General features: G+C 44.8%; 1 protein-coding gene across 1 annotated transcript in view; it reads right to left on the reverse strand.

The window, feature by feature from the left end:
• Nucleotides 1-26,590, reverse strand: part of DERA (deoxyribose-phosphate aldolase) — a 99,618-nt gene that overhangs the window by 26,136 nt on the left and 46,892 nt on the right. Inside the window, exon 6 of the mRNA XM_008140863.3 lies at nt 22,570-22,698. Within this exon, the coding sequence (XP_008139085.2) occupies nt 22,570-22,698 (129 nt within the window). The remainder of the gene's footprint in view (nt 1-22,569; nt 22,699-26,590) is intronic.

Below are 26,590 nucleotides of genomic sequence, written 5' to 3' on the forward strand. Positions count from 1 at the left end.
AGCGATTCCACAGCTGTATAATTGTATAAATACATGAGTTTCTACTTAACTAACCTCTTTAGTAAACACTTACATAGCACTCAGTATGTGCTGGGTACTGTTCTGAGAGCTTTATCAATAACCTGACAAGTATTTTTTTAAAATATATTTTATTGATTTTTTTTTTACAGAGAGGAAGGGAGAGGGATAGAGTTAGAAACATCAATGAGAGAGAAACATCAATCAGCTGCCTCCTGCACACCCCCTACTGGGGATGTGCCTGCAACCAAGGTACATGCCCTTGACGGGAATTGAACCTGGGACCTTTCAGTCTGCAGGCCGACGCTCTATCCGCTCAGCCAAACCGGTTAGGGCAATGCTTTTACATTTTAACAGGCTTAAACTAAAGAGTGAGGGTCGAACAGTGGAATTTCAGACATTAGCCACAGGAACAACAGGAAGTGGGCGGTGTTTGAGGAGATTGCAAGGGAGGTTTTCTAAAATTGGACCACTTACACTGGCAGGCTTACGCTCCCATAGTTACGTGTTCATTGTAATCTTGTCTGCTTAAAAATGTACACTCCCACAGCGCATAAGCTTCTATGTCTACAGGACCCGACAGAACCTAATGATATTCATTGACTCTGGTCTTCGGTTCAATATTCATAATGACACATGAGAAAAACTTTGCCATACATAAAAATAAGTGTGGTCTGGTGGGCTTAAAAATACAGTTTTCCTTTCTGTAAACTTTCAGGATCTTTTCTAAGTGCACATGCACCGTGAATGGCTCGTAGGGGTACATGTTACACCATGTTCCCAAAGTTGTCTGATCATGTGACCTCTTCTTCAGAGACGTTTTCATTGAAATATTGCATCACAGAGCGCAGTTTGGAAATCATTGTTTCAGCTGAAAATTATCCCCAAACACACACCTTTTCTTTATTCGTTTGGTTGGAGGCAAGCTGGTCTCTGGAATAACCTTTTCGGTTCTGACAGGACTTGTCTAGAACTCCAGATCATCCGAGGGCAAGTGTTGTGGAGTTCATTACCTTAGCTAGCTCGTGGAAATGTGTTTTGAAGTAGACTGCATGAGAAGAAAGAACCTCTTAAACTTCTAAAACTGTTTCTTAGCAAAATTTAATTTGAACTCTCTAGGGCATGAAACCAAATCCTCAGGTGCTGTTTCTTCTTTATCTAGTTATTCATAGACTCTAATACTTAAAATAGGTTCATAGATCCCATTAACTTATCAAAAGATTTCTAACCCTTTGCACTAAGAAACACACATACGCAGATGAGCTCTGCAATTTATAAATCAACACTTCCTCACCTGGAGTTTGGAAACTCCCAAGGTATTTCTATCTTAATCTATAATAAAATTTTCTTTACGTCTCAAAAAATTAATAAACGTAATCCATGTTAACTTTTGGGGGGGAAAAAAAAAAGGATGTAACAACAACAAAAAGCCCCATTCAGTCATTTGTTACCATTGTACAAGGGATACATTCGCAAATACCTTCTGTCTTTAAGAAGAGAGCATACAATTTAATACACTACAGAGATTACCAATAAAAATTCAAGAAGATGGCTGGTTCTTTCCTTTCTTATGTCAGAAAATGCCGCTCTCCCTTTTCCACATTAGCTTCATTTTTTTCGGTGCATTAACACAAATGGAGATTTGTTGCATTTGAAATTAATCTTTTATGAAAACTACGAGATGCCTAGATTCATAAATCAAAGGAAAAAAGCAGATTGGTGGGGAACTAGGTTGTTAGGCAGCAATTAGGCTTTTTCCGTCCGGTTTCGTTTCATTTTGCTTTCCGCCGTGGCTCCTCTGCAGTAGGTAAGGTCTCTGGGGGGATTATGTGTGCTTCTTATTTTTTCTCTGTATTTATTTATGTCTTTTGAATCCTTAGTTTTAGATTCAGATTTAAATGATCTATGTTAAACTGCTAATTGACTACATAGATAAACCAGGTACATTTTCTACCTTTAATTATTAAATCGAGCAGTTTAATACATAATTTTCACAACCTAGAAGTGGAAGGCATTCCAAAGGCTCGTAAATTCACAGCAGGCTGGAAATTAAAATGTTCCTCTACAGATAAACACTATTTCAACCGACAGTAAGTCCCAGGTCAGCCCTGGTAAGCATGGTGTACCTGCCCGGAACCCAAGTCCTACCAGCCCCTCCTAAGCATAACAGTGCTTTCTTAGGAAACAGAGGAAGGCCAGGTGGTACATCTGGCTGTCAGTCTCTACAACCCATCACTTCTATCATCTGCCAGGTTGGGGATGGGGTCACTCTGAGCTTTAAATTACCAAAGGAGTTTACACTTTCAAGGTGAGAAGGGCTGGGTAACTAGGACTTGGGGGGAGTGGGTGGTGAGGAGTTATGGGAGCCAATAGCTTCTTAGTCACAAATCACTAGAAATGCTCACTCATAAGCCACATCCTAGTCACTCTGGCCTCCTGGTACTCTCCCACCAACCACAGACTCACTTGCTTTCTTCCAACAGCCCTAGAGTCTATATCCTCTCCAGGGTCTCTTACAGGTTGTTTTAGCTGGTGTGCAGCTCACCATAATAGAGAAATATAATCTCACTGCTTCTCTTCTATTTCAAACAAGTACTCAGACCTTAAGCGCGCGAGCAAATTGAGCAAAAAGGTCCTCCCTGAACTCTACTTGGCTTTCCTTCTTTAGGACTCACTTGTTATGAGTTGAATCGTGTCCTCCACTAATTTCATATGTTGAAGTCCTAATCCCCAGATGTTGGAGTGTGACTTTATTTGGGGAAATAGGGTCACTGAAGATATAATTCGTTAGTGAAGTAGGAAGGGTGGGCCCCCAATCCAATATGATTAGTGTCCTTATAAAAAGAATGCTGTGTGAAGAGATAAACATACACGGGCGCGCGCGCACACACACACACAGAGCACCGTGTGAACATGAAGGCAGAGTTCAGAGTGATGCTTCTACAAGCCAGCACACTACCAGGAGCCAGAGGAGAGGCCCGGAACAGATCCTCCCTCTGCCCTCAGAAGGAACCAACCCTGCCCACTCCCTGACCTCAGGCTTCTGGTCTCCAGAACTGGGAGGCAATACATTTCTACTGTATAAATCACTCCGTTTGTGGCACGGTTATGTCAGCCTTAGGGAACAATATAAGAATAAATTTTAAAAGTTAAGACATCACGCACACAGGTATTAAGAAGTGAGTATTGTACAGTTCAAGATCAGGTCACTTATATTTCAGAACAAATCCAAACTCAAGTCTCCAGGGTATTTCACCACAGAGCTGCGGCTTGGTAGGGGACTGATAAAGAGATGAGATGAGGAAGGAGGGCGCAGCCAAGGAACTAGCACTGGGCCTGGCAGAGCAGCGGTTGCAGGAGAAGAGAAGAGATGAATGGGACCACTGCCCTTCCCCAGTGGTATTTCAGGAGAGGATAAGAAAACAGCAACAGGCAGCGACTAGCTAAGGAAAAAGAGAAGAGGAAACTCCCACAGGGCATCTCTGAGGCACAGGGTACTATTCCCAAGCTCTCTACCAATGTTCTGGCTAGTTCCTGGTCATGTGTAGGAGCCACATTTAAGTCAAGGTGATACACATTGGGTCCTAGACATCTGTGATTTCTCTAGCGAATATTTAGAGTTTATAACAGTGCCTGGCAACCATTACCCTAACTTTATTTGAGTGAACCTATTTGGGGCAATAAGGAAAGAGGCCGTTTGACTGAAAAGTCCACATTGGGATTTCCTTTCAAAGCACCTGAACTGTCGACAAGCTTCTAGCCGAACGCCTCCTTCCTAACTCTGGGGAGCGGGAGACAGAGCCCTCAGTCTTATTATTCTCCCAGCTCATAACCGCACCCTCCTCAGGAAACTCTTCCTCTAATACCATTTCCTCTACTAACACTGTTTCCACCATCTAATAGGCATAAATTCAGGCAGATCCTGTGGAAATCGGTGAAGTCCGGCAATCGCATCTACGTCTAAAATTACTCAAACAATGCACAGCTTTAAGAGCATCAAATACAACATCACATAAGATCGAGAGACTGTGGCTTCACATGCATCTATATCTCTTTGTTTCTAAGCACAAATCTCTTTTCTATCTCTGTGTGAGTCACTTCTCCTCTGAGCCAACTGTCTTGAATGAAAACCCTGAACTTTTCCAGCCTGCTGAAGGAGCAACCGAAGAAAACAGTTAGTGGAAAGAGATGGATTTAACTAAGAAGTATATTCAGGTATAAAGGAATGCCTGATCACCTCTTGGGAGTACGGATGTTAAAAAGCTGGGCCCTGGCCAGTGTGGCTCAGTTGACTGAGCATAGTCCCGTGCACGGAGAGGTTGCAGACTCAATCCCCAGTATGGGGCATGCAAGAGGCAGCCAATGGATAGTTCTCTCTCTCATCAATATTTCTCTCCCTTCCTCTTTGTCTAAAAATCAATGAAAAGATATTTTAAAAATAAATAAATAAAAGCGGTCTGAGATTTTTTTTTTTTTTATTTTTAAAGCAGAGCAGGCAGAAACAGTATCAGCTATGCCTGGGTGTGTACTTACGAACAGGAGATGAAAATGAAAAATGAACTTCAAAAATAATTTCATCAGAAAAGTATATTTAATAACCACTCACTTTAGAAAATACCATCTCCAATGAAAATGCCTCAAAGTAGTTTTAAAGACTTTTATATTTTTGAAAGGCCTTACACTAACGAAGACTGTGAAAGGAGGAGCTGCGGAAGGCAGAAGACAATGGGCCTTTTAAGTGTCTCAGTTATCCAGCCACAACACTAGTCAGAAGCCTCAAGATCTGTGAATGCAAATACAGGTAACATTATACACTCTGAGGAAATTTATGTGCTTTTTCTTTTTATTAAAAAATAAACAGGAATATTTTAATTATTCACTAGAATGTTAATATCAAACCAGTGTGATAGCAGCTAACATTCTACAAACAGCCTTTTGCTGGCTTTGTGTGACACGGATGATCTAAATTCTTCCCCATTCCATGGACTATTCAGTGCCTCCTCTGTTGTCCCTGCCCAATTTAGCAGCTTCGGAGCATAGGAAGCATGCTTTCGGATGCCCCAGTTGATGATGAATTTTTTACAGAAGGCGTACTATACCACTCATTTGTGGGTCACTAGAAGACAAAGCATCACCCCAGTAATTCACGTAAAAGCATGAATTTCCTTTCCCTCCCGAATCACTAAAAGAACTGTATTAGTTCTCCATTTTACTTGGCATGCCTTGTCTTGCTAATGTTTTCTAAACAGAAGGAGAGCCTCTCTTTCTTTTACCTTCATAGCCTGAATCAGATCTCCTCACCAATGTTTAATTATTTTTTTTCTTGTTAAGGAACAAAAAAGGAGAGGGCAAGTGGTGAGACTGAGGTGCGTCCTGCAGTAAGCCAACAACAGGATGAACAGGTGGAGGAGGCCCCATAAACGGAAGCAGAGGCTTGGACTCCTGGCCTGGGAAACAGCCTGGCTTCTCGTGAATTCCCTATGCTGACAATCGGCACCATTACGAGCTGCTCTGTCCTCTCCCTCCCAGCTTGGTATACAATCATTCACCAAATTCCATTCGTGCTGCCCCTTTAATCCTTCCCATAGCTGTCCACTCCTCTCCATTCCCACCACACTCACTACCACAACTCAGCTCCTCATCATGGTCAGCTGGGCTGTTACAACAGCTTCCTTAGGGGGTCCCTGTCTCCAGCTACAGTCACTGCCCAAAGGTTATGTGTCCAATGAGACTCTGATCAACCTTCCTCTACCACAGAGTGTTTGGAGTAAAGGTATCTTGTGGGTGACCTTCATCCCAGTGCCTGGCACAGAGCAGACTTCACCAAATCCTTGTGAAGAAGCGGAGGGGGCAATTACAGTACGTCTTCACGGCACCTTGGTTTTCCCACCTACCCAAGGGAAGCTTTGCGGTTAATGAGACTTCTTTATGCTTCACGATCCTTTTTTAGTTTCAAAGCATTTGCAACTTTTATGAGTTAACTTTTGAATGTTTAGTTGCTCCATTTCTCTTGGCTTCCCTGACAATGTACAAATCAAGGGAAAACAGACATGAATTTGTAAAAACCTTTTAGTGACTTAGACAAAAGGACTGGCAGGCACAATTCCAATATGAAAAGTATGTTTCCCACATACTAACTAGTTCCTGGGAGGACAAAAGTAACATATACAATCACCAAATTTTATGGATATTTTTTGAGAGCCATTGTGCTAAATTTTTTAAAAGGGGGAAAAAAAGTTCCATACTATTTCACTCCCTCAGATGTGTAGTTTCATCATTCTAACAATGACTTTTTTGCATATGCTTCCATTAAAGTCACAAGCTGATGATTTCGATAACGCCCCCTCGCTTCTTAAGTCGTTCTCCTCCTGCAGGGCTTGCTGAGCAATTTAACATACAAGGTCCCTAATTTCTTTATGCTAGTGACGCCGATACAGCCTTTGTCTAGCTTCGACCAATTTTTCCCTCTGTTAACACATCTTTCCAAGTTTAAAAAATATATATTTTTGCATTTATTTGGCTTGTAGACTAAACCCAGAAACCTGCAAATATTTTTTAAAAGCAAATAAAGAAATATTCAGCCATGCAGAAGAAAGGAGAACACAGGAGAATCGCTGGCTCCATTTTATAATATTATGGCACATTGTGTAGTGTTCTGTCAGTATTTATTATCAGTCATTTAGTTTATGATAGAGAATAACTTTTGATTACTGATGCTTGTAGCATTACTCACTCTGTCTTGGACTGTTTGAAGATCTGTATTTTTATTACAAAGTCTAATAAAAATAAAGTGAAAAACCCATAGGTCCCCAAACGGATTCCTGGCTTGGGTTGTATGTCACTCCTTTCCAATCTAAAAAGTATTTCTTTCTGCTGTTAGTCTCTGTCTCTTGCTCATAAGCAAATTTATCTCCTAATGCCTCATTCTTTATTTTAGCCATTAATCTCCCATTGAGAACCTTACCAAATGCTTTTTGCAGATAAAAATATTTAATATCTACTAGATTTCCCCTACCTACAAAACCATCCAACATTGTTTACAGAGGGGAAAAAAAATCAATCTTTTGTACCTGAATTTAAGTTTGCTGGTTTGACTCAGAGTCTTTTTCTCTGACTTCTTCGGGTCTTTTTATGGGAAATAATAGAACCACAATGCAAGAATCCTATTTCTCTTTCTTATGAATTGAATTGTGCACACACACACACACACACACACACACACACACAAAACCCCAGTTCCAACCCCGTCACTCAGAAAGTGACCTTGGAAATAGGGACACTGCAGATGTAATTCATTAATTAAACATAAGGTCTTACTACATTGGGTGGAAAATGATACAACTGGTGTCCTTATGAGAAAAGAAGAGACACGGGGAGAAGATGGCCACATGACAGAGGAATGCCAAATATTGCCAGCGAACATCAGGATCTAGAAAAGGCAAGGAAGGATTCTCCCCTACTGATTTCAGAGGGAGCAGGACCCTGAAGATACCTTGATTTCAGACATCTACACTTCAGAACCATGAGACTACATTTCTGTAGTTTGAAGCCACCCAGTTTGAGTGAATTTGTTATACAGCACTAGAGGCCCTGTGCACGAAATTCGTGCACTCGGGGCAGGAGGGAGGTCCCTCAACCCGGCCTGCACCCTCTCGCAGTCCGGGAGCCCTCAGGGGATGTCTAACTGACAGCTTAGGCCTGCTCCCTGGACATCCTTAGCACTGCCACAGAGGCAGGAGAGGCTCCTGCCACTGCCATTGCACTCACCAGCCATGAGCCTGGCTCAGGGCTTCTGGCTGAGCGGTGCTCCCCCTGTGGGAGCGCACTGACCACCAGGGGGCAGCTCCTTCATTGAGCATCTGCCCACTGGTGGTCAGTGCACGTCATAGCAACTGGTCGTTCCGCTGTTTGGTCAATTTGCATATTAGCCTTTTATTATACAGGATTCCTAGGAAACCAATACACTCCTCCTTCCCCATTGTTTCCACATTTTGGAGCCCTATTTCACACATGCATGCACACACACACACACACACACACACACACACACACACAGAAAAAGCATCCCTAATGGTTGCTAAGTGACACTTACTCTAACAGTAACTCTTTCAGGCTGACATCAAGTTTGTGATTTGAACATCTACCTCCTGATGTGGCCCATCCAATTTCTTATACCAGGCCAACTCCATCTTCCCATAACTTCTTTCTTTTTCTGTAATATATTTTTGTTGATTTCAGAGAGAGGAAGGGAGGGAGAGAGAGAGAGAGATAGAGAGAGAGAGAGAGAGAGAGAGAGAGAGAAACATCAATGATGAGAGAGAATCATTGATCAGCTGCCTCTTGCATGCCCTACACTGGGGATCAAGCCTCAACCCAGGCATATGCCCTGACCAGGAATTGAACCGTGACCTCCTGGTTCATAGGTCAACACTCAACCACTGAGCTATGCCAGCCAGGCTTCCCATAACTTCTTAAAGTTGGACCCTCCTACCTTGGAGTAAGAAAGAGCAATCATCCTTTTATAGCATGTGTGTGTGTGTGTGTGTGTGTGTGTGTGTGTGTGTTACAAGTATTTGAACACAACATCACAACCCCAATGAGTGCTCTCTTCCTAAATAAGACATCCACTTTCCTTCCAATCACTCTTCATGGGAAGGTTTCCATTTCCCCATTCCATGCTGAGGGATTCCTCTGCATATGCTCCAATACTATTCTTCTCTCCCATCCCCTTTAATCTCACCCCTTCTGCTTCTTCATCCTCAGACTGCCCTCAGCTTTGACATCTCTCCTCCTCCTTCATCAGATGGACAAGAGGAAGAAAGGTCTACTTTTACTGTCACTCCCTAACTGTTCTCTCAGTGCCCCAGGTGAGGGAATCTGAAAATAAACCAGAACGTTAGTACAGAACTCAAGGGCAGCTGTTAAGTCATGACCTTGCTAATATTCCCAGTGCATCACCATGGCACCGTCTGAGGAATAGGTAAATGCACACACACAAAACAATGGAAGTGTCTGAGGTGAAGGTGTTCTTGGCATCCTTTCCCTTCATTTCAACAAGGATTTACTGTGGGCCTATCATGGGCTGGCTTTTGTTTTTATGTTAATTTAGGTCTATCACTCCCTAAGTGTTTCTCCAAACAGTGTCTCCCTCCTGTCTTACTTTCCTTGTCCTTGATAGAAAAGTACAATTCAATATATAAATCTCATTCAGTGACTAGAAATACATCTGTGCCTCCAAAGGTTAAACACAGCTTATATGCAACTTTACATACAGATCAATTGCAGGGTGGAGAACAGGATGGTGCAGTAACTGAAGCATGGAATTTGGAGTCAAGAGTCCTTCAGAATTCTGCACACCCTCAATGTATAGCCTTGGTCTAGTCACTTAACTTATGAGCTTCAACATTTCATCTACTAAAAAAGAAGGTACTTCCTTTATTTCCCTTTTAGGATAACTGCAAAACAAATATGCAAATTTCACATGGTTTATTAACATTTATTTCCTCATTCAACAAATAGGTATATCAACTATACCCATTCAAGAATTCTAATTTCCCAGAATTTAAGAGTTTGCTAGTAGATCAGTAACCTAGCACAAACATTAAATAATAATAACCAAAGTTAATGTGTCAAGAATTAAAGGCAAACCAATAAATAGTGCAATCTCAGAGACAAGAGCAAATGTCTACACGTCTAACATCTGTCATGTATCACAATTTCACTGAGAAAAAAAAATTGCTTAAGGTTTGTTTTAATGGGAAAATACTCATTTATTTAAAAATTTTAGAGAGAAACCAAGATGGCGGCATAGGTGAAACACCTAACCTGCAGCCGGGCACAACAATTTCAAAGGCACAACTAGAGGTCAGAACGGACATCGTCCAGAACCACAGGAGAGCTGGCAGACTGAAATGCCCACAGCTGGGGGGAAGGAGAAGGCCACGGGGACAATCGGGGGAGCCGTAAAAGCCTGAGGTATGGAGAAACTGGCGGAGACACGAGCACGCGCGCCTGCGGGGAGGATGGAGCCGGAGAGGAAGGGGCGGCTGACGGCCTGGCCGGCGTTCACTGGCAGGAAGGAGATAAAGGCTCCAGAGTGCGCTAAGCGCTGACTCCGACTGCACTGAGCGCCAGTTCCGGGCGAAACCCTGGGAAGCCAGGCGCAGTCTGGGGGAATGAATCTGGGCTGTGGGGCGCAGGCACAGAGGAGCGGGGGAAGGCAGAGCTCCAGAGGCGCGCACGGGAAGGGGCGCAAAGGACGGACTGTTGCCTGCACCACTGAACTGCCCTAGCGGGAAGGAGACATAAGCTCAGGACCGTGCTGAACCCCAGTTCCGACTGCACTGAACCCCAGTTCCGAGCGAAACCCTGGGAAGCCAGGCGCACGCTGGGGGAATGAATTTGGGCTGTGGTGGCGGAGGCACAGAGAAGCGGCGGCTCCAGACGCGCGCACTGGAAGGTGCGCAGAGGACGGACTTTTGCCTGCGCCACTGGGTGGCCCTGCTGGGAAGGAGACAGGGACGCCAGACTGCGCTGAGACCCAGTTCCAACTGCACTGAAACCCAGTTCCAGGCGAGAATCTGGGAGTCCAGATTCATTAGGGGAGGGACTGGACTGTTTGGCAGTGGGCGAAACTCCAGGGCGCGTTTCTCTCAGAGGTGTTTGCAAGGAATACAGAGGGACACAGACACAGGAGCCTCATAGGGCGGGGCTGACAGGAAGCCAAGGTTGTAGGCTCCACCCTGTAGCTCCGCCCCAGCCAAGCTGAGCAGAAGCTTTTTCCTGCTGAGTGCCTCAGGTAGTGGCTGACCCACACTGCATTGGAGACCCAGAAACGAGGGCATCTAGTGGTTGGTGGGAGATGACACCAGATTTCAATCACTTGCATAAGGGAGGCATTCTAGAGGCAGACTCAGTGAGCGCCAAGGCATTGCTGCATCAAGACCCGGCCCACAAACATGTCTCCTGCACAGCAACTCTTCCTATATGGACAAAGAGGGTCCTCACGGCCAATTGGCCTGGAGGACAATTCCTCCCAGTGACACCAACAACAATCAAGACTTAACTGTACAAAGGAGGACCAAGATGGAGACATAGGGCGGCAGCCTGATCGTTGCCTACCACAACAATATTGAGACTACGACGGGAGAGCAGAGCAGACACCAGCCAGAAAGACCGGGGGGCTGGCTGAGCAGATGCTCTACAACTAGAATAAAAGAGAGGGGTACGCAGGATGATGCTGATGCCGGTGACCCAAAGTCCACACTTTAAGAACTATGGCTCAGGCGACACAATGGTGGCCAGGAACGTGCTCGGCGCAGTTCCCCCGGCGGTCTCCGGCTGAGGGGACGGCTCCACTCGCTGCCGAGCACGGACAGACGAGCCCCTGGGAGACATGGGGAGGGAGACTCCATGCTTGCTGACCTCCGAGTCCTTCAAGAATCTCAATGCCCCGAAGTGGCCAGGTGCGCACGCGCAGCGACTGGCCACCGTTGCAGACCCAAGGGCCGACGCAGCGACACCGGACCAGCCCACCGCCGGGCACCGGGCACACCGGAGCCTTGCCGAGCCCGCCGCCCAACGAGTTCTGCGGCAGCCGCCCTGGAGCTCTGAGAAAATGACCGAAGGAATTGCTGAGTGGGAATTGACCAACAGGAATTGGGATCAAGAAGACGAAACCCCGCTGAGACCCGAGTCCAGGCGAGCCTGCGAGCCTCTGGGCTCAGATGTGGTCACACGCCTCTGGGTCTAGGTGAGGCCTCACGCCCCTGGGTTTGGGTGAGGCCACGCGCCCCTGGGTCCAGGTGAAGCTGGATTCCGGGTTCGGGTGAGGCCATGTGCCCCTGGGTCCGGGCGAATCTGAACCCTGGGTCCGGGTGAGGCCGTGGGCCCCTGGATCCGGGTAAGGCTGGGTCCCGAGTCCGGGTGAGGCCGTGAGCCCCTGGATCCGGGTGAGACCACGCGACCAGGGGTCTGAGAGAGGTAACGCGCCCCTGGGTCCGGGTGGCTTCGTGCACCTAGGTCCAGGTGAGGCCACGTGCCCCTGGGTCTGAGAGAGGCCACGCACCCCTAGGTCCGGGAGAGACCATGTGTCCCTGGATCCGGGTGGGGCCTCGTGCACCTAGGCCCGGGTGGGGCTGCATGCCCCTGGGTCTGGGGGAGACCAGGCGTCCCTGGGTCCGGGTGAGACCGTGTGTCCCTGGATCCGGGTGAGGCCTCGTGCGCCTAGGCCTGGGTGAGGCCACGTGCCCCTGGGTCTGGGGGAGGCCAGGCGTCCCTGGGTCCGGGTGAGACCATGTGTCCCTGGATCCGGGTGAGACCTCGTGCACCTAGGCATGGGTGAGGTCACGTGCCCCGGGGTCTGAGAGGCCAAGCGTCCCTGGGTCCGGGTGAGACCATGTGTCCCTGGATCCGGGTGAGGCCACGTGCACCTAGACCCGGGTGAGCCCAAGTGGCCCTGGGTCTGGGAGAGGCCAAGCGTCCCTGGGTCCGGGTGAGACCATGTGTCCCTGGAGCCGGATGAGGCCTCGTGCACCTAGGCCCGGGTGAGGCCACGTGCCCCTGGGTCTGGGAGAGGCCAAGCGTCCCTGGGTCCGGGTGAGACCATGTGTCCCTGGATCCGGGTGAGGCCTCGTGCACCTAGGCCCGGGTGAGCCCAAGTGGCCCTGGGTCTGGAAGAGGCCAAGCGTCCCTCGGTCCGGGTGAGACCATGTGTCCCTGGATCCGGGTGAGGCCTCGTGCACCTAGGCCCGGGTGAGCCCAAGTGGCCCTGGGTCTGGGAGAGGCCAAGCATCCCTGGGTCCGGGTGAGACCATGTGTCCCTGGATCCGGGTGAGGCCGCGTGCACCTAGGCCCGGGTGAGCCCAAGTGGCCCTGGGTCTGGGAGAGGCCAAGCGTCCCTGGGTCCGGGTGCGACCATGTGTCCCTGGATCCGGATGAGGCCTCGTGCACCTAGGCCCGGGTGAGCCCAAGTGGCCCTGGGTCTGGTAGAGGCCAAGCGTCCCTCGGTCCGGGTGAGACCATGTGTCCCTGGATCCGGGTGAGGCCTCGTGCACCTAGGCCCGGGTGAGCCCAAGTGGCCCTGGGTCTGGGAGAGGCCAAGCATCCCTGGGTCCGGGTGAGACCATGTGTCCCTGGATCCGGGTGAGGCCGCGTGCACCTAGGCCCGGGTGAGCCCAAGTGGCCCTGGGTCTGGGAGAGGCCAAGCGTCCCTGGGTCCGGGTGCGACCATGTGTCCCTGGATCCGGGTGAGGCCTCGTGCACCTAGGCCCGGGTGAGCCCAAGTGGCCCTGGGTCTGGGAGAGGCCAAACATCCCTGGGTCCGGGTGAGACCATGTGTCCCTGGATCCGGGTGAGGCCGCGTGCACCTAGGCCCAGGTGAGCCCAAGTGGCCCTGGGTCTGGGAGAGGCCAAGCGTCCCTGGGTCCGGGTGCGACCATGTGTCCCTGGATCCGGGCGAGGCCTCGTGCACCTAGGCCCGGGTGAGCCCAAGTGGCCCTGGGTCTGGGAGAGGCCAAGCGTCCCTCGGTCCGGGTGAGACCATGTGTCCCTGGATCCGGGTGAGGCCTCGTGCACCTAGGCCCGGGTGAGCCCAAGTGGCCCTGGGTCTGGGAGAGGCCAAGCATCCCTGGGTCCGGGTGAGACCATGTGTCCCTGGATCCGGGTGAGGCCGCGTGCACCTAGGCCCAGGTGAGCCCAAGTGGCCCTGGGTCTGGGAGAGGCCAAGCGTCCCTGGGTCCGGGTGCGACCATGTGTCCCTGGATCCGGGTGAGGCCTCGTGCACCTAGGCCCGGGTGAGCCCAAGTGGCCCTGGGTCTGGGAGAGGCCAAGCGTCCCTCGGTCCGGGTGAGACCATGTGTCCCTGGATCCGGGTGAGGCCTCGTGCACCTAGGCCCGGGTGAGCCCAAGTGGCCCTGGGTCTGGGAGAGGCCAAGCATCCCTGGGTCCGGGTGAGACCATGTGTCCCTGGATCCGGGTGAGGCCGCGTGCACCTAGGCCCGGGTGAGCCCAAGTGGCCCTGGGTCTGGGAGAGGCCAAGCGTCCCTGGGTCCGGGTGAGACCATGTGTCCCTGGATCCGGGTGAGGCCTCGTACACCTAGGCCCGGGTGAGCCCAAGTGGCCCTGGGTCTGGGAGAGGCCAAGCGTCCCCGGGTCCGGGTGCGACCATGTGTCCCTGGATCCGGATGAGGCCTCGTGCACCTAGGCCCGGGTGAGGCCACGTGCCCCTGGGTCTGGGAGAGGCCAAGCGTCCCTGGGTACGGGTGAAGCCAGATCCTGGGTTCGGGTGAGGCCGTGCGCCCCTGGATCCATCCGGGTGAGGCTGGGTCCCAGGCCCGGGTGAGACCACGCGCCCCTTGGGTATGGGTGAGGCCACGTGCCCCTTAGTCCGGGTGACGCCGTGCCCCTGGGTTCGGCCGAGACCAAACCAGAGGGAGTCGGACCTCCATTACCACCATTTGTCCACCATCCAGAGCTGAGGGGTCAGTGCTGACATGTACACATAAGGAACTACTGGACATTGAAATTGGGTCTCAAAAGAACTGTTGGTCCAGGGGGAAGCTCGCTACAGATTGATTCATTTGCCTGTCAGCATAACTATTATTGCTCGTCTCACATTCAGTTCTTATTAGTATATATCTAGTGACATATGATCTCGCTCATCTAGGGGAAATGATGAACAACATAGACTGAGGAACAAGAACAGAACCAGAAGCAAGGAGGCATCGATCGGACTATCGGGCCTCAGAGGGAGGATAGGGGAGGGTAGGGGGAGGGTGGGGGGGAGGGGGAGAGTTCAACCAAAGGACCTGTATGCATGCATATAAGCCTATCCAACGGTTAAGTTCAACAGGGGATTGGGGCATGCGTGGGGAGAGGGGTGGGATGGGAATGGGGGGATGAGGACAAATATGTGACACCTTAATCAATAAAGAAATTTTAAAAAAAAAAAAAAAAAAAAAAAAAAATTTTATACATGTTGTTTACAAATATAACTGATGAGGCCCCTTTACCTAATAACTGAACCCTTCAGCAAGCATTTCCTAGACCCTTGCTATGTATTAGCCTGTGTACCCATGAACGTCTCTAGGCAAGCCAGGTCTGGAGAAGGCAGTTATATGATTTTGAAATAAGGTAGACTCCCCAAACCAGCATGGCTCAGTGGTTGAGCGTCAACCTATGAACCAGGAGGTCACAGTTCAATTCCCGGTCAGGGCACATGCCTGAGTTTTGGGCTCAATCCCAGTGTGGGGCATGCAGGAGGCAGCCGATCAATGACTCTCTCTCATCAATGATGTTTCTATCTCTCAATTCCTCTCCATTCCACTCTGAAATCAATAAAAAATATATATATACTTTTTTTAAAAAAGAAATAAGGTAGGTTAAATTTTTTAAATTTTCACACAGTGAAATTTTACACAGGCTAGTATATACCACATAAAAAAACTAAGCTTACAAGCTTCTTCTTTCCTTTTTTTCTTTTTTAACCCCAGAAGCCCAGCCACAAGGAGGTAAAGAAAGTGCTTTCTGTGTAAATGTATAGACTTACCCTTTTCTTTAACATGATATGCATACACCAGATTCACCATCAGTAGCACCTGCAGTGCTGGGAGGCCAGGGAATATAACCTCCCTTCCACAGAGCTCCTGATCATGCACTCCGCAGAGGATGGGGAGGGCGTGGGTGCATGAGGGTAAACTTTCTGAAATTTTTGCCTGGGGGTCTGAATTTAAATTTACTCCCTGAATGAGATGTCAAGGTAATTAGTGTTTGCCCTATAAGCACTGTCATTTTCAGGGCTAGTTTAAGAAACCGCAAATAAATTTACACTTTAAATCCTTATCTCTTAAGCTAACACATGTCTATAGTCTTATGCTTTCCCCATTGATGAACTTTCCATTGCAGCATACCTTTTCATAAATTGAAATGCTTTTCCCATGAAAAGCAAATCTTATTAAAAAGAGAGAAAGAGAGAGAGAGAGAGAGAGAGAGCTGGAGAGAGAGAGAGAGAGGAGAGCTGGAACACCATAGGGGTCTAGATGTGCCATCTGGATCAATATTCCTTGAGTATACAAAGATTTGCAAGCCTAAGACAAAGGACTCGGTGTGACTTGTGACAATCTTTAGAAATACAAAGCTACATTGTCATTTACTCTACTATCTGATTCATATTTAAATTTCTGTAACTGTCTTTTTAATTCTTAGATGTTAATTTGATACTAATCACAGCATCTTTATATGGTTTTGGTTTCCTTCCATCATAGCAAGTTTTCCACTACTTTTTCCCTTTACTTAGTATTTTTTAATGGCCTCCCTTATATATTGTTACTCTGCTTCATCTCATTATTCCTGTATGATTTTGATCTTATTGGGTTAAATTTCAAATATCCCCTCCCCTGGTTCCCAGTTTTGTGTTGTTGTTGTTTTTCCTACACGTTACAAAATCCCAGCCAAGTTCCAAACTCATTTTGCATTCCTTCGAGGTCTGCGTTTCTCAAGCCCCATATTTTCGTATTAGTACTCTTCCCACAGATCTTCATCAGCAATTCAAACCTGATGACATTATGATTGCATCTTCAGTGTTTTTCTCCTCCAACCTTATTTATCAGGCCTGCATTATTTCCAAAGATAAGGTCTAGAATAACTTCAGAGCCGAGCTTGTTAACTGTTGCATGTGTGCGAACAGCCCACCATAAAGATAAAGAGAAAGCCACTTTTCTACATCCTGGCATTATTCTCAACTTGTGCACTTGCTGTGCTGAAATCCCTTAGCAGAGACTGATCTGCTTTTAGACTTCTCTTTTCTATAAGCATGTTTCCCTTTCTATCTTACTTCCTATCACCTTGTTCTTGCATAATTCAATGAAAAAAAAATATGGCTCTCCTTTCCTCCTCCCTGATTATATTCCCTCCAAAAGGTTTCCTTCTGCCTCATCTCCTCCTTTATTTGTAAATCTCTTACCACATTTTCACTAATGCAAATGGGAGATCCAGTTTTTTTTACAAAAAGCTAAAGCAAAAGGATTTCCTTAGTACTTTCTTGCCTCCATAGCTACTTCAAAATCCTCACAAACCTTTAATGTCATACCTCTACTTGGATCCGCCTAAACCAGCAGTCGCCAACCAGTGGTCCACAGACCACTGGTGGTCCGTGAGGTCCGAAAGGTTGGTGACGGCTGGCCTAAACAATGCCATGGATATATAATCTCCTGCTCAAGGTTTACTCTCAAAATAATATGTCCAAACTCCGCAAAGCTGTTGCACATGTGGAAAGATGAATCTAGATCTTCACATTTCACTTTCCTGTTTTCACTTTTCCTTATATCGCTATCTTTTCCCATTCATTCATATATTCTGAAATATTGTCAGGCTCTCCTCGATGCCAGGCACATAATAATCACAGGAAATAGAGATAAGTAAGATATAGTCCTTTGTCTCATGGAGGTTCACAGTTTTGCAAAAAATCGAAAAAAGTAGAACAACTGATGGTAGTACTATCTGACAATGCTACTGGTATTTACAACTGTCCTCGGAGCACAACAGTATGAACAATTAATTAATTCAGCTTTTAGAGGATCATGGAGAGATTTGACAGAGTTTGGAAATTTTATTAAAAGCTTTAAAAACAGTTAAGGGGAGGCGGGGGGGAAAGCTATAACAGACAGAGAAAATAATAAATAACAAAGACAGAAATATCTGGAATATTTCCAAATACCAATAATGACCATATGGAATAGAAGCAAAAATATCCTTTGAACTGCTGTTCTTATTTTACCACAGGAGAGCACCTACCTCATAGAGTTGTTGTGAAGAGCAAATATAAACATACATAAATCCCCTAAGTCGCTGGCATATGGTAAATGCTCAAAAAACGTGAGCTGCTATTGTTTTATTCCAGATTACATTTTTAATATGTCATCTTTCTTTTTCCCCCTGGTTCATGGCTTGGTTTTGGATCATTTTATTTGGATGCACATCTAAAGAACTGAGGTGGCTGCTATAGCTTCCAGAGTAAAAGAATGAAGAGAGATGACAAATAAACAGAGCTGAGATGTGTACCATAAAAAACGTAACTATACCACATCTAATCGTCATTCTCAACTAATCAGACTCTTTACACCTTTCTTTTTCAAGACAGAGTCAAGAGTTGACAAAACGAGTTCCTATCTAAGATTCATTGAACAATCCTACCAATATAGTAAGCTTTGGGATAAGTACAGAATGAAATACAGCTCAATATCTTACATTTCCTAAAGCTACACCAAATGACTTTGAAAACTGAGGTTCTGAATGATGCCTTGTAATAGTCTAGGGGGGAAAAAGATTCAATTATGTTCCTTCCTTATTGAGGTGGGATGGGGTAGGAAGGTATACTAATATTTTTTAGTAACTTGCAAAGTATTTAATTTATAGTTTATAATGTAGTCATATAAATTACTTCATTTCAATTGATAATCAGATTAATGTATTTGCTCAAGGTCACAAAGTGTGCAAGACAGAACAAGAGTGCAGGTCTTCGTATTCCAATGACCATGCTTCTTCCCCTAAGACATTTTAAAGATTCCTAAACAAGATTAAAGCAAAAGTAGGATACTAATCATTTATTTAACCAAAAATGCAAATACCCTGGTTAACTAAGTTTTTATACTCACAATGATGTGTATAATACCAGATAACATAATATCTCTGCTTTATCTCCAGAGAATTATTTTTTCAATAATCGAAATGGCTATCAAAATTAGAAGATAAGTTATGAATGTAAATGATAAACCTTTCTTTTAAGATTTTGAAACTAAAATAATTAAAAACAAAAGCAATAAAAATAAATTCCAGACACGACAGAGTAAGTATTACCAAGACTTGCCTTCTTACTATAAATAACTTTACAACTGAACAAAATATATAAGGCAACTGTTTTCAGGCACTGGAAAATTGGCAGCTTAAGGTACATTCTAAGATAATCCAGATATATATTAGCAGTTTGAGGACTTAAAGGAAAACATAATCTCAATGAGTGAATAAATAGAAAAGTGCAGCAGGGAAATGAAAATTATAATAAATAATTAAATGGATATTCTAAAACTAAAACATGTACAATAGCCCTGGCTCAGTTAGTTGGGCATCATCCCAGGTTTGATTCCCGGTCAGGGCACATGCCCAGGTTGTGGGCATGATTTCCACTAGGGGCCATGCAGAAGACAGCCAATTGATGTTTTGTTTTTACATCGTTGTTTCTGTTTCTCCCTTCCCCTTTCTCTAAAAATTAATTTTAAAAATCTTTTTAAAAAATAAAATAAAATATGTACAATAGCATCAATTTCATTGAATGGGCTTAAAATTTGAGATAGAAAATAAAGGGAAATTACAAAGTATTTTAAACTAAATAATTACAAAATGAAGCAAAATATTGGCTCTTTGAACAGATCAATGAAACTGGCAGCCTCCTAGCAAGACTCATTTTCTACCAAAAAAAAAAAAAAAACGAAAAACAAAAACAAAACAGTAATAACAGCAATAATGACCAATCTATCATAATAAAAGCGTAATATGGTAATTAGACCAGACATCCTTCCGGACAACTTTCCGGATGAAGCCGGGGCTGTGAGGGAAACCCGGGTTCCGGGTACCAAAGGGAAGCCGGTGCCAGCAGCTGGGGGAAGGAAGGCCTACTCTTGCACGATTTTCATGCATCGGGCCTCTAGTATAAGGAATAAAGAAGTATATATAACTACAGATCCTGTAGACATCAAACTAATAAAATAATTTTAGAAACAACTTTATATCAATAAATTTATCAACTCAGTATATTTGTACAATGGAAAACTTCTAAGCAAATTCATACACAGAACAACATGGATACACCTCAACCCTATTATCTTTGATCGGGAGAAGACAAGCACAAAAGTCTCTACGGTATTCTAAAACTAGCAGAGCTAATTTACGGTGAGTGATAAAATCCGATCAGTGCTTGCAAGTGGGGCAGAATTCAACTGGAATTCACTGTCAAAACTCATCACATTGTACATTTAAACACCTGAACTTTATTGAATATAAATTTACTTCAATAAAATTGATTTATAAGAAAAAAATTTAAAATATCACAAAAATGGGAAGCATTGTGAATTTAGTTTGATTTTTTTAAATTCTTCAAAATTTTAAAATTACTTCTTTTCTACTCTATACCTTCTTAACATGATAGGAAGCACAACTGTGGGCCAGAAAGTATGCTGGATGCTTCCACATAGGCCACTTCACAAGACTGTGTCTTTAATTCATGCCAAGATCTAGCACAGTGCCTTGGGAGACAGAAAAAAACAAAAAAGGTGGAACCAGAAGACCTGGGTTCAAATAATGACTATATGTGATCTCTTAGTTTCATGACTGTAGACAAGAGACTTAATTTTAAACTTCACCAACTAAAGGAATGATGTGAAGATTAAGAAATATTATTTTAAAGTAGAAAGTAGACAACGGTTAAATGAAGGACATAAACAACAACATCGACAGGGAAAGAGTAGGCAGGAAGATGCAGGGAGAGCCTGTTTCAAATCAGGTATTTGTTTGTGGACAGGTAGAGGAAAGGGTGGGACAGAGGCGTCCAAGTGCAATGACTTAATACCATGTTCCCGTCATGAGCAGTAGGTGCAGTGATTAGGATAGGGTTGGCTGATGTCCCAGAATGAATATACTTTCATTATGTCCTGAATGACAGCATTCTGGGCTAGCAATCCCTTGTCCTGACAAGGAGCATGAAAAGGGAGGCTCCTTGTCCACTTAAGACTCCCAGGGTAGGTTCCTAAGAGTTGCAAACAGACTTCTATTACTACACATCTTTTAAATGCCAACATGATTGATGACCACCGATTCTTTCTCATCCTTAGGTTTTCAGAGATTCTGCTCTGAACGAGAAGAGATCTTGATACAGCAGCAGTGACCAGAGCATCATTAATGCCTAGCAGGCTGACCTTCAGTAGAGTTCCAGGGAACAATGTTAGTCTGACAGAGTATTCTAAAAGTACATGAGCATAAAAATCTGGAGAGTGACTTCAAAGATGCCCAGATTTAAGACCTAAAACGTCTCATATTGCCCTAACCGGTTTGGCTCAGTGGATAGAGCATCGGCCTGTGGACTGAAGGGTCCCAGGTTCGATTCTGGTCAAGGGCATGTACCTTGGCTGCGGGCACATCCCCAGTCGGGGGTGTGCAAGAGGCAGCTGATCGATGTTTCTCTCTCATCGATGTTTCTAACTCTCTATTCCTCTCCCTTCCTCTCTGTAAAAAAATCAATAAAATATATTAAAAAAAATAAAGTCTCGTATCTTCACCCAAATATGGAGCCACTTGTAGGGCACCTAGAAATTCAATACTCGATCACAGAACAGTGTGACAAGTTATCTGATGGAGGTTTTAACAGAATGCAATGGGGGCACACAGAAGCGATAATGAACCAAGTGGTGGGGGAAGAAGCAGTACTGGGACCCATTCTCGAGAAGAGTGACACCTGTGCTGAATCCAAAGACACTAAGAAGTTATTTGGGCAAAACATATTTCAAGGCAAGGGGCACAGTACAAACAAAGACTCAAAAGGGTTGGACGGTGACATTCACCGAAAACTGCAAGCAATTTCTCAGAACTGGAGCAGACGGTGTGAAGGGATAATGGGGAGATGGCAGAGGCCCAGGCAGGGTCTTGGGAAGGACCACTTTAAAAATCAGGCTGGAGGAACTTACAGTTTACCTTGAAGATGAAGGAAAGTTACTGCAGGATTTTAAGCAAGGAGTACCACAATCAAACAGATCATTTCTAAGAGATCATTCTGGCAACAGTGTGGAGAACAGACTGGAAGGGGACGAACGTAGACATGGGGACACTTGTTAGGAGACTGCTGAGGAGACCCCTGTGGGAATGACAGTGGCCTCGCACAGCAGCACTCAGAATGGAGAGGAGATGTAGTAGATACAGGAAAGAGGTCGAACTCCCAAGACTTACTCACCGATTCATGTGAAGGTGAGAAAGAGAAGGAATCAAGCAGGTCTCAAGCTCAGGTGCACAGGCCTCCTGCCCACCAAAAGAAAGAATGTGCCAACTTCTATTTGAAAGTATCAAAAACAATGATTTGGCACTAAATTTCAGAAAGAAAGAATTAACACAAAAGCACAGGTTTCCTTAGACAGTATGGATACTCTATCCCCAAGAAAAATCAAACACTTATATTCACAGAGAGGAATAAGCCAGAGTTAAAGAAATTCCTGTCTAACATGTTGATGAATGAATAATCAAAGAATAACTCAGTAGGCAATTCACTAACAAGAGCGCCATCTACTGCCCTATCAGGATAGTGCAGCAATGAAATGCCAACGAAGAGTGTAGAAGGAAGCCAAGTGCTTGGACACTTCACATTGTACATGTAGTCCCTAAATATCTGACACCCCCTCCCCGCCCTAAAATCCAAGTGGTTAGCACTTTTAGCTAATAGCCAAATGTTTTCACTTACTTGTTTCACCTAAAAACATCAATTCAATTGATATGATCATCTGAATAGAATATGCTTACCTGCCATCATTGCTATCATGCTGGCTTTATAGACATTAGTGAGCGATCCAAGTTCTCCTGTTGCTAAGATGGTTTTGAGATGAGCCTTCCCGCAGGCCTTGCGAAACTGACGAATCTCATCATACAGGGCTGGGGGAGGAAATAATTGAGGCCGTTACAAAGCAGGCAAGTGATAACATGACTTGGCAGCCGTTTAGAGCTGGTAGAGCCCATCTCAGATTTAGGAAATATAAAACATTTGTCACTTTCTAAAAATCGCCCTAATTTAATATCGCCTAGAGCATTCTGTTGCAGTTCACATTCTGTTACAAGGAATGCTTAGTTTGCTACCATGAAACAGTTTCCAAGCCCTGGCCCGAGGTCCAGAGACATGAAGACTAAAAAAAATATCATTATAATGACATGCAAATTACAAATAATTTCTACCTCTTCCTGATGAAGGTTACTTATAAGAAAAAAGAAATTTACCGACCATACATACAGGGGTGTACTGCTTTGCAAACTAAAGGGGGAAAAAAAATCCTCGGGTCCCTATTAACTCTCCCATTCACACATAATAAGTTCTCTTGGAATATAAAGCAGGCCTTTCCTGAGAGCCCTGCTAACGACAATAAAGACATAACAGCTTGTCGCACTATCTGCCAGGGTGTGTGTCTATATCTCTGATGAAAAAGTGTCGAGGTGGCCTTGGATGTATGTGTGCAGAACCAGCTGTGGAGGGATTTACAGATGCGGCCTTGAACCTATTAACCCCTGACCCTAGAACCACCTCTGGCTTTCTCAGGCTCCACGCAGCACCCTGAAAGCAGCTCGATCATATGCATATAAAGCTGTACACAACAAAATAAAGCCGAGAGGAAAAACAGTTCCTATTTAAAGTAACAGAATTTTAGTAAACAAAATCAGTAGGGTAAGTATAAAATTTTTGGAAAAAAAATATTTTACAGTCTTTTGTCCTGACACCAGTGGATTTGGGCTCTCACCCTGCATCAGCTTGGCCATATTCATTTCCTGAACTTGAGCTATGGCAAATTATCAGGACTAAGGACAGGGCTTTTTCTTTCTTCTGTATGTGTGTTTCATAGGAAGTAGTTTTGTAAGCACGCAGACTAAACTGAACAAGAAAGAAACATTCATAAGCATTTTTTTAATACAACAATGAGAGCTCTGTAATTCATAGGTTTTCTAAAGAACATATAAAGTACTTAAATGTCAGCAAACTCAGTCAAATCCATGAAAGTTATAACAAGAGGCAGAAAACTTGTCTTCCCAATCCTAGAAAACTTAACTTGAAGACAGAGAGTGAAAACTGGATACGAATAAAGTCAAATATTCTATTACAAGATGCTTGGTAAAGTTCAGTGTTTACTGCCACCAGACGTGGTCTCACAGGTTTTTCAAGAAAAGATTGAATATTTTCACAAATCCCTAAAAATCTGTAGTTTTGAGTACTAGAGATGATCTGAGATGCTACACCACCTACCCTGGCCATCCTTACTAAACTGTGATAAAATTATTACTCATACATCCAATCTGACAACATGTGAGAATGGATGGTCTAAACAGTACAAGACTATGTGATGATAACAATTTATATTCTTTTAACTCAGAGGATGAGTTACCGAATCTAAACAGAGAAAGTTGTTCTCGAAGAAGTAGTGACAAGGAAATTTCTTGATCTAAAAATTCAAGAATGCTAATCCAATGTTAACTTGTAATCTAATCAATGACTATTCTTCCACAATACAGTGTTGCATTCAAAAGCAAGCTGGAGAGTCAGACAAACATGGATTTATTTTTTTAACTTTTTTTATTTAATTTTTAGAGAGAGAGGAAGAAAGAAATATCAATGCGAGATGAAACATCGACCAGTTGTCTCCTGTATGACCCTCACTGGGGATCAAGCCCACAACCTGGGCATATGCCCTGACCGGGAATCAAACTGGCAACCTTTCAGTGCATGAGCCATCACCAGCCAGGGATAGACAAATGTGGATTTAAAATCCAACTCCACCACATACTGTAGGACCCTGGGCAAGTTATTGCTCTTAGCCTCAATACCATCCTAAAAGTGTCAATAAGAACATTTATTTTATAGGGTTATTATGAGGATTAAAAGAGAATATATATAAAGTACTTTGCACATTGCCTGGCTTATTATAAGCACTCAAATCATGTATTCATTATTAAGCTCAGAATTCTAGTAAAATGAGTTTCCATTAAGTGTTGTGTGATGAAAGCCAGATCTTGTTTCTTGGCCTGATCCAACTCCTTGTACTGCACTTAAATTTTTTATATGGATTAGTGCTTACAATCAATGAGCCATCAGATAAGGCTTGAAAATATTTTCTTACAGTATTTGTTACACTGAACTTTGGCCTATATAACAAAGTTCTGGAAACACTGATCCTGATCCTATTTATGCCATCCTTTTCCTAAAGAATATCACCTTTTGATATCCAGTGAATTTCCTCACCTACAGTTAAACTCAACCAGAAAACCCAAATGTATTTTATGACTCAATTATCAGCTACCTAGGAGTGATGCCCTTTAATCCATGATCCAAACAGAACGAAACAAAAATAATCACTTAGAACTTAACTGGATTTAGCTAGTATGCAACCAGTGCGTTCTTAGTCTTTACCTGCCAACTCCTCAAATCATTCTACTGACGGTTTCAACACGTTAGGAGGGTCACGTTTTTCTGAGCAAATATGTTAATTAATAAGCTCAACATTGGGAAAGTTGTTGCTTCTTCCTCTTACTATTCCACCCAGAGTATACCAGCACAATTAAATAAAAAAGAATATCAAATCTGGTCTTTTAAAAATGTGGCCTGAAGGCCCACAGCCCGGCACACCCACCACACACCACAGCTACCGCACACGCTGACCGCAGGGGCTCCACAACAGCTCCCCGCCACTGATTCCAAAAATAACCTCCTGCCCTAGCTGGTATGGCTCAGTGAGTAGAGCATCAGCCTGTGGACTGAAGGGTCCTGTGTTTGACTCCGGTGAAGGGCACGTACCTTGGTTGCAGGTTCCCCGGCCCAGGTCGAGGTGTGTGCAGGAGGCAACCAATCGATGTATCTCTCTCACATCAATGTTTCTCTCTGTCTCTCCCTCTCCCTTCCACTCTCTCTAAAAATCAATGGAAAAATATCCTCGAGTGGGGATTAACATAAATAAATAAATAAATAAATAAATAAATAAATAAATAACGTGGCCTGAGCCCTGGCTGGTTTGGCTCAGTGGACAGAACGTCCGCCTGTGGACTGAAGGTTCCCAGATTTGATTTCCGGTCAGGGCACATGCCCAGGTTATGGGCTTGATCCACAGTGTGGGACGTGCAGGAGGCAGTCAATCAATGGTTCTTTCTCATCATTGATGTTTCTATCTCTCTCTCTCCCTCTCCCTCCCTCTCCGAAATCAATAAAAATATGTTTTAATTTTTTTTTTTATAAGTGGCCTGAGCCCCCTAGCTGGTTTGGCTCAGTGGATAGAGCATCAGCAGCCTGTGGACTGAAAAGTCCCAAGTTCGATTCCAGTCAAGGGCACATCCCCGGGTTGTAGGCTTGATCCCCAGTAGGCGGAGCACAGGAGGCAGCTGATCAATGATTCTCTTTCATCATTGATGTCTCTATCCCTCTCTCTCTCTCTCTCTCTCTCTCCCATCCTCTCTGAAATCAATAAAAAATATTTCTTTTAAGAAAAAGAGTTTAAAAATACATCCATCCATACATACATACATACATACATATATGTGGGCTGGGCTACATCAAGTGAATACTTCAACCTGGGCCTTTGAATCTCAGTGAGTGATACAAAGATGAAAGAACAGTTAGAGATTATTATTAGCAATGCAGCATCAGCCATGGCAGCAGATGCAAGAGTCCAGCGGCCACCAGCCAGCAGCATGTTACTGTACTGGCCAGTGGTGGCGGCAGCAAGCAGTGGCCCTGAGACCAAGCTCTTCCCGGGGCTCAGTCTGGCTGTATCCTCTGCTCCCCAGTGTTTCATGA

The sequence above is a fragment of the Eptesicus fuscus genome, chromosome 7, assembly GCF_027574615.1.
Source record: "Eptesicus fuscus isolate TK198812 chromosome 7, DD_ASM_mEF_20220401, whole genome shotgun sequence".
NCBI lineage: Eukaryota > Metazoa > Chordata > Mammalia > Chiroptera > Vespertilionidae > Eptesicus > Eptesicus fuscus.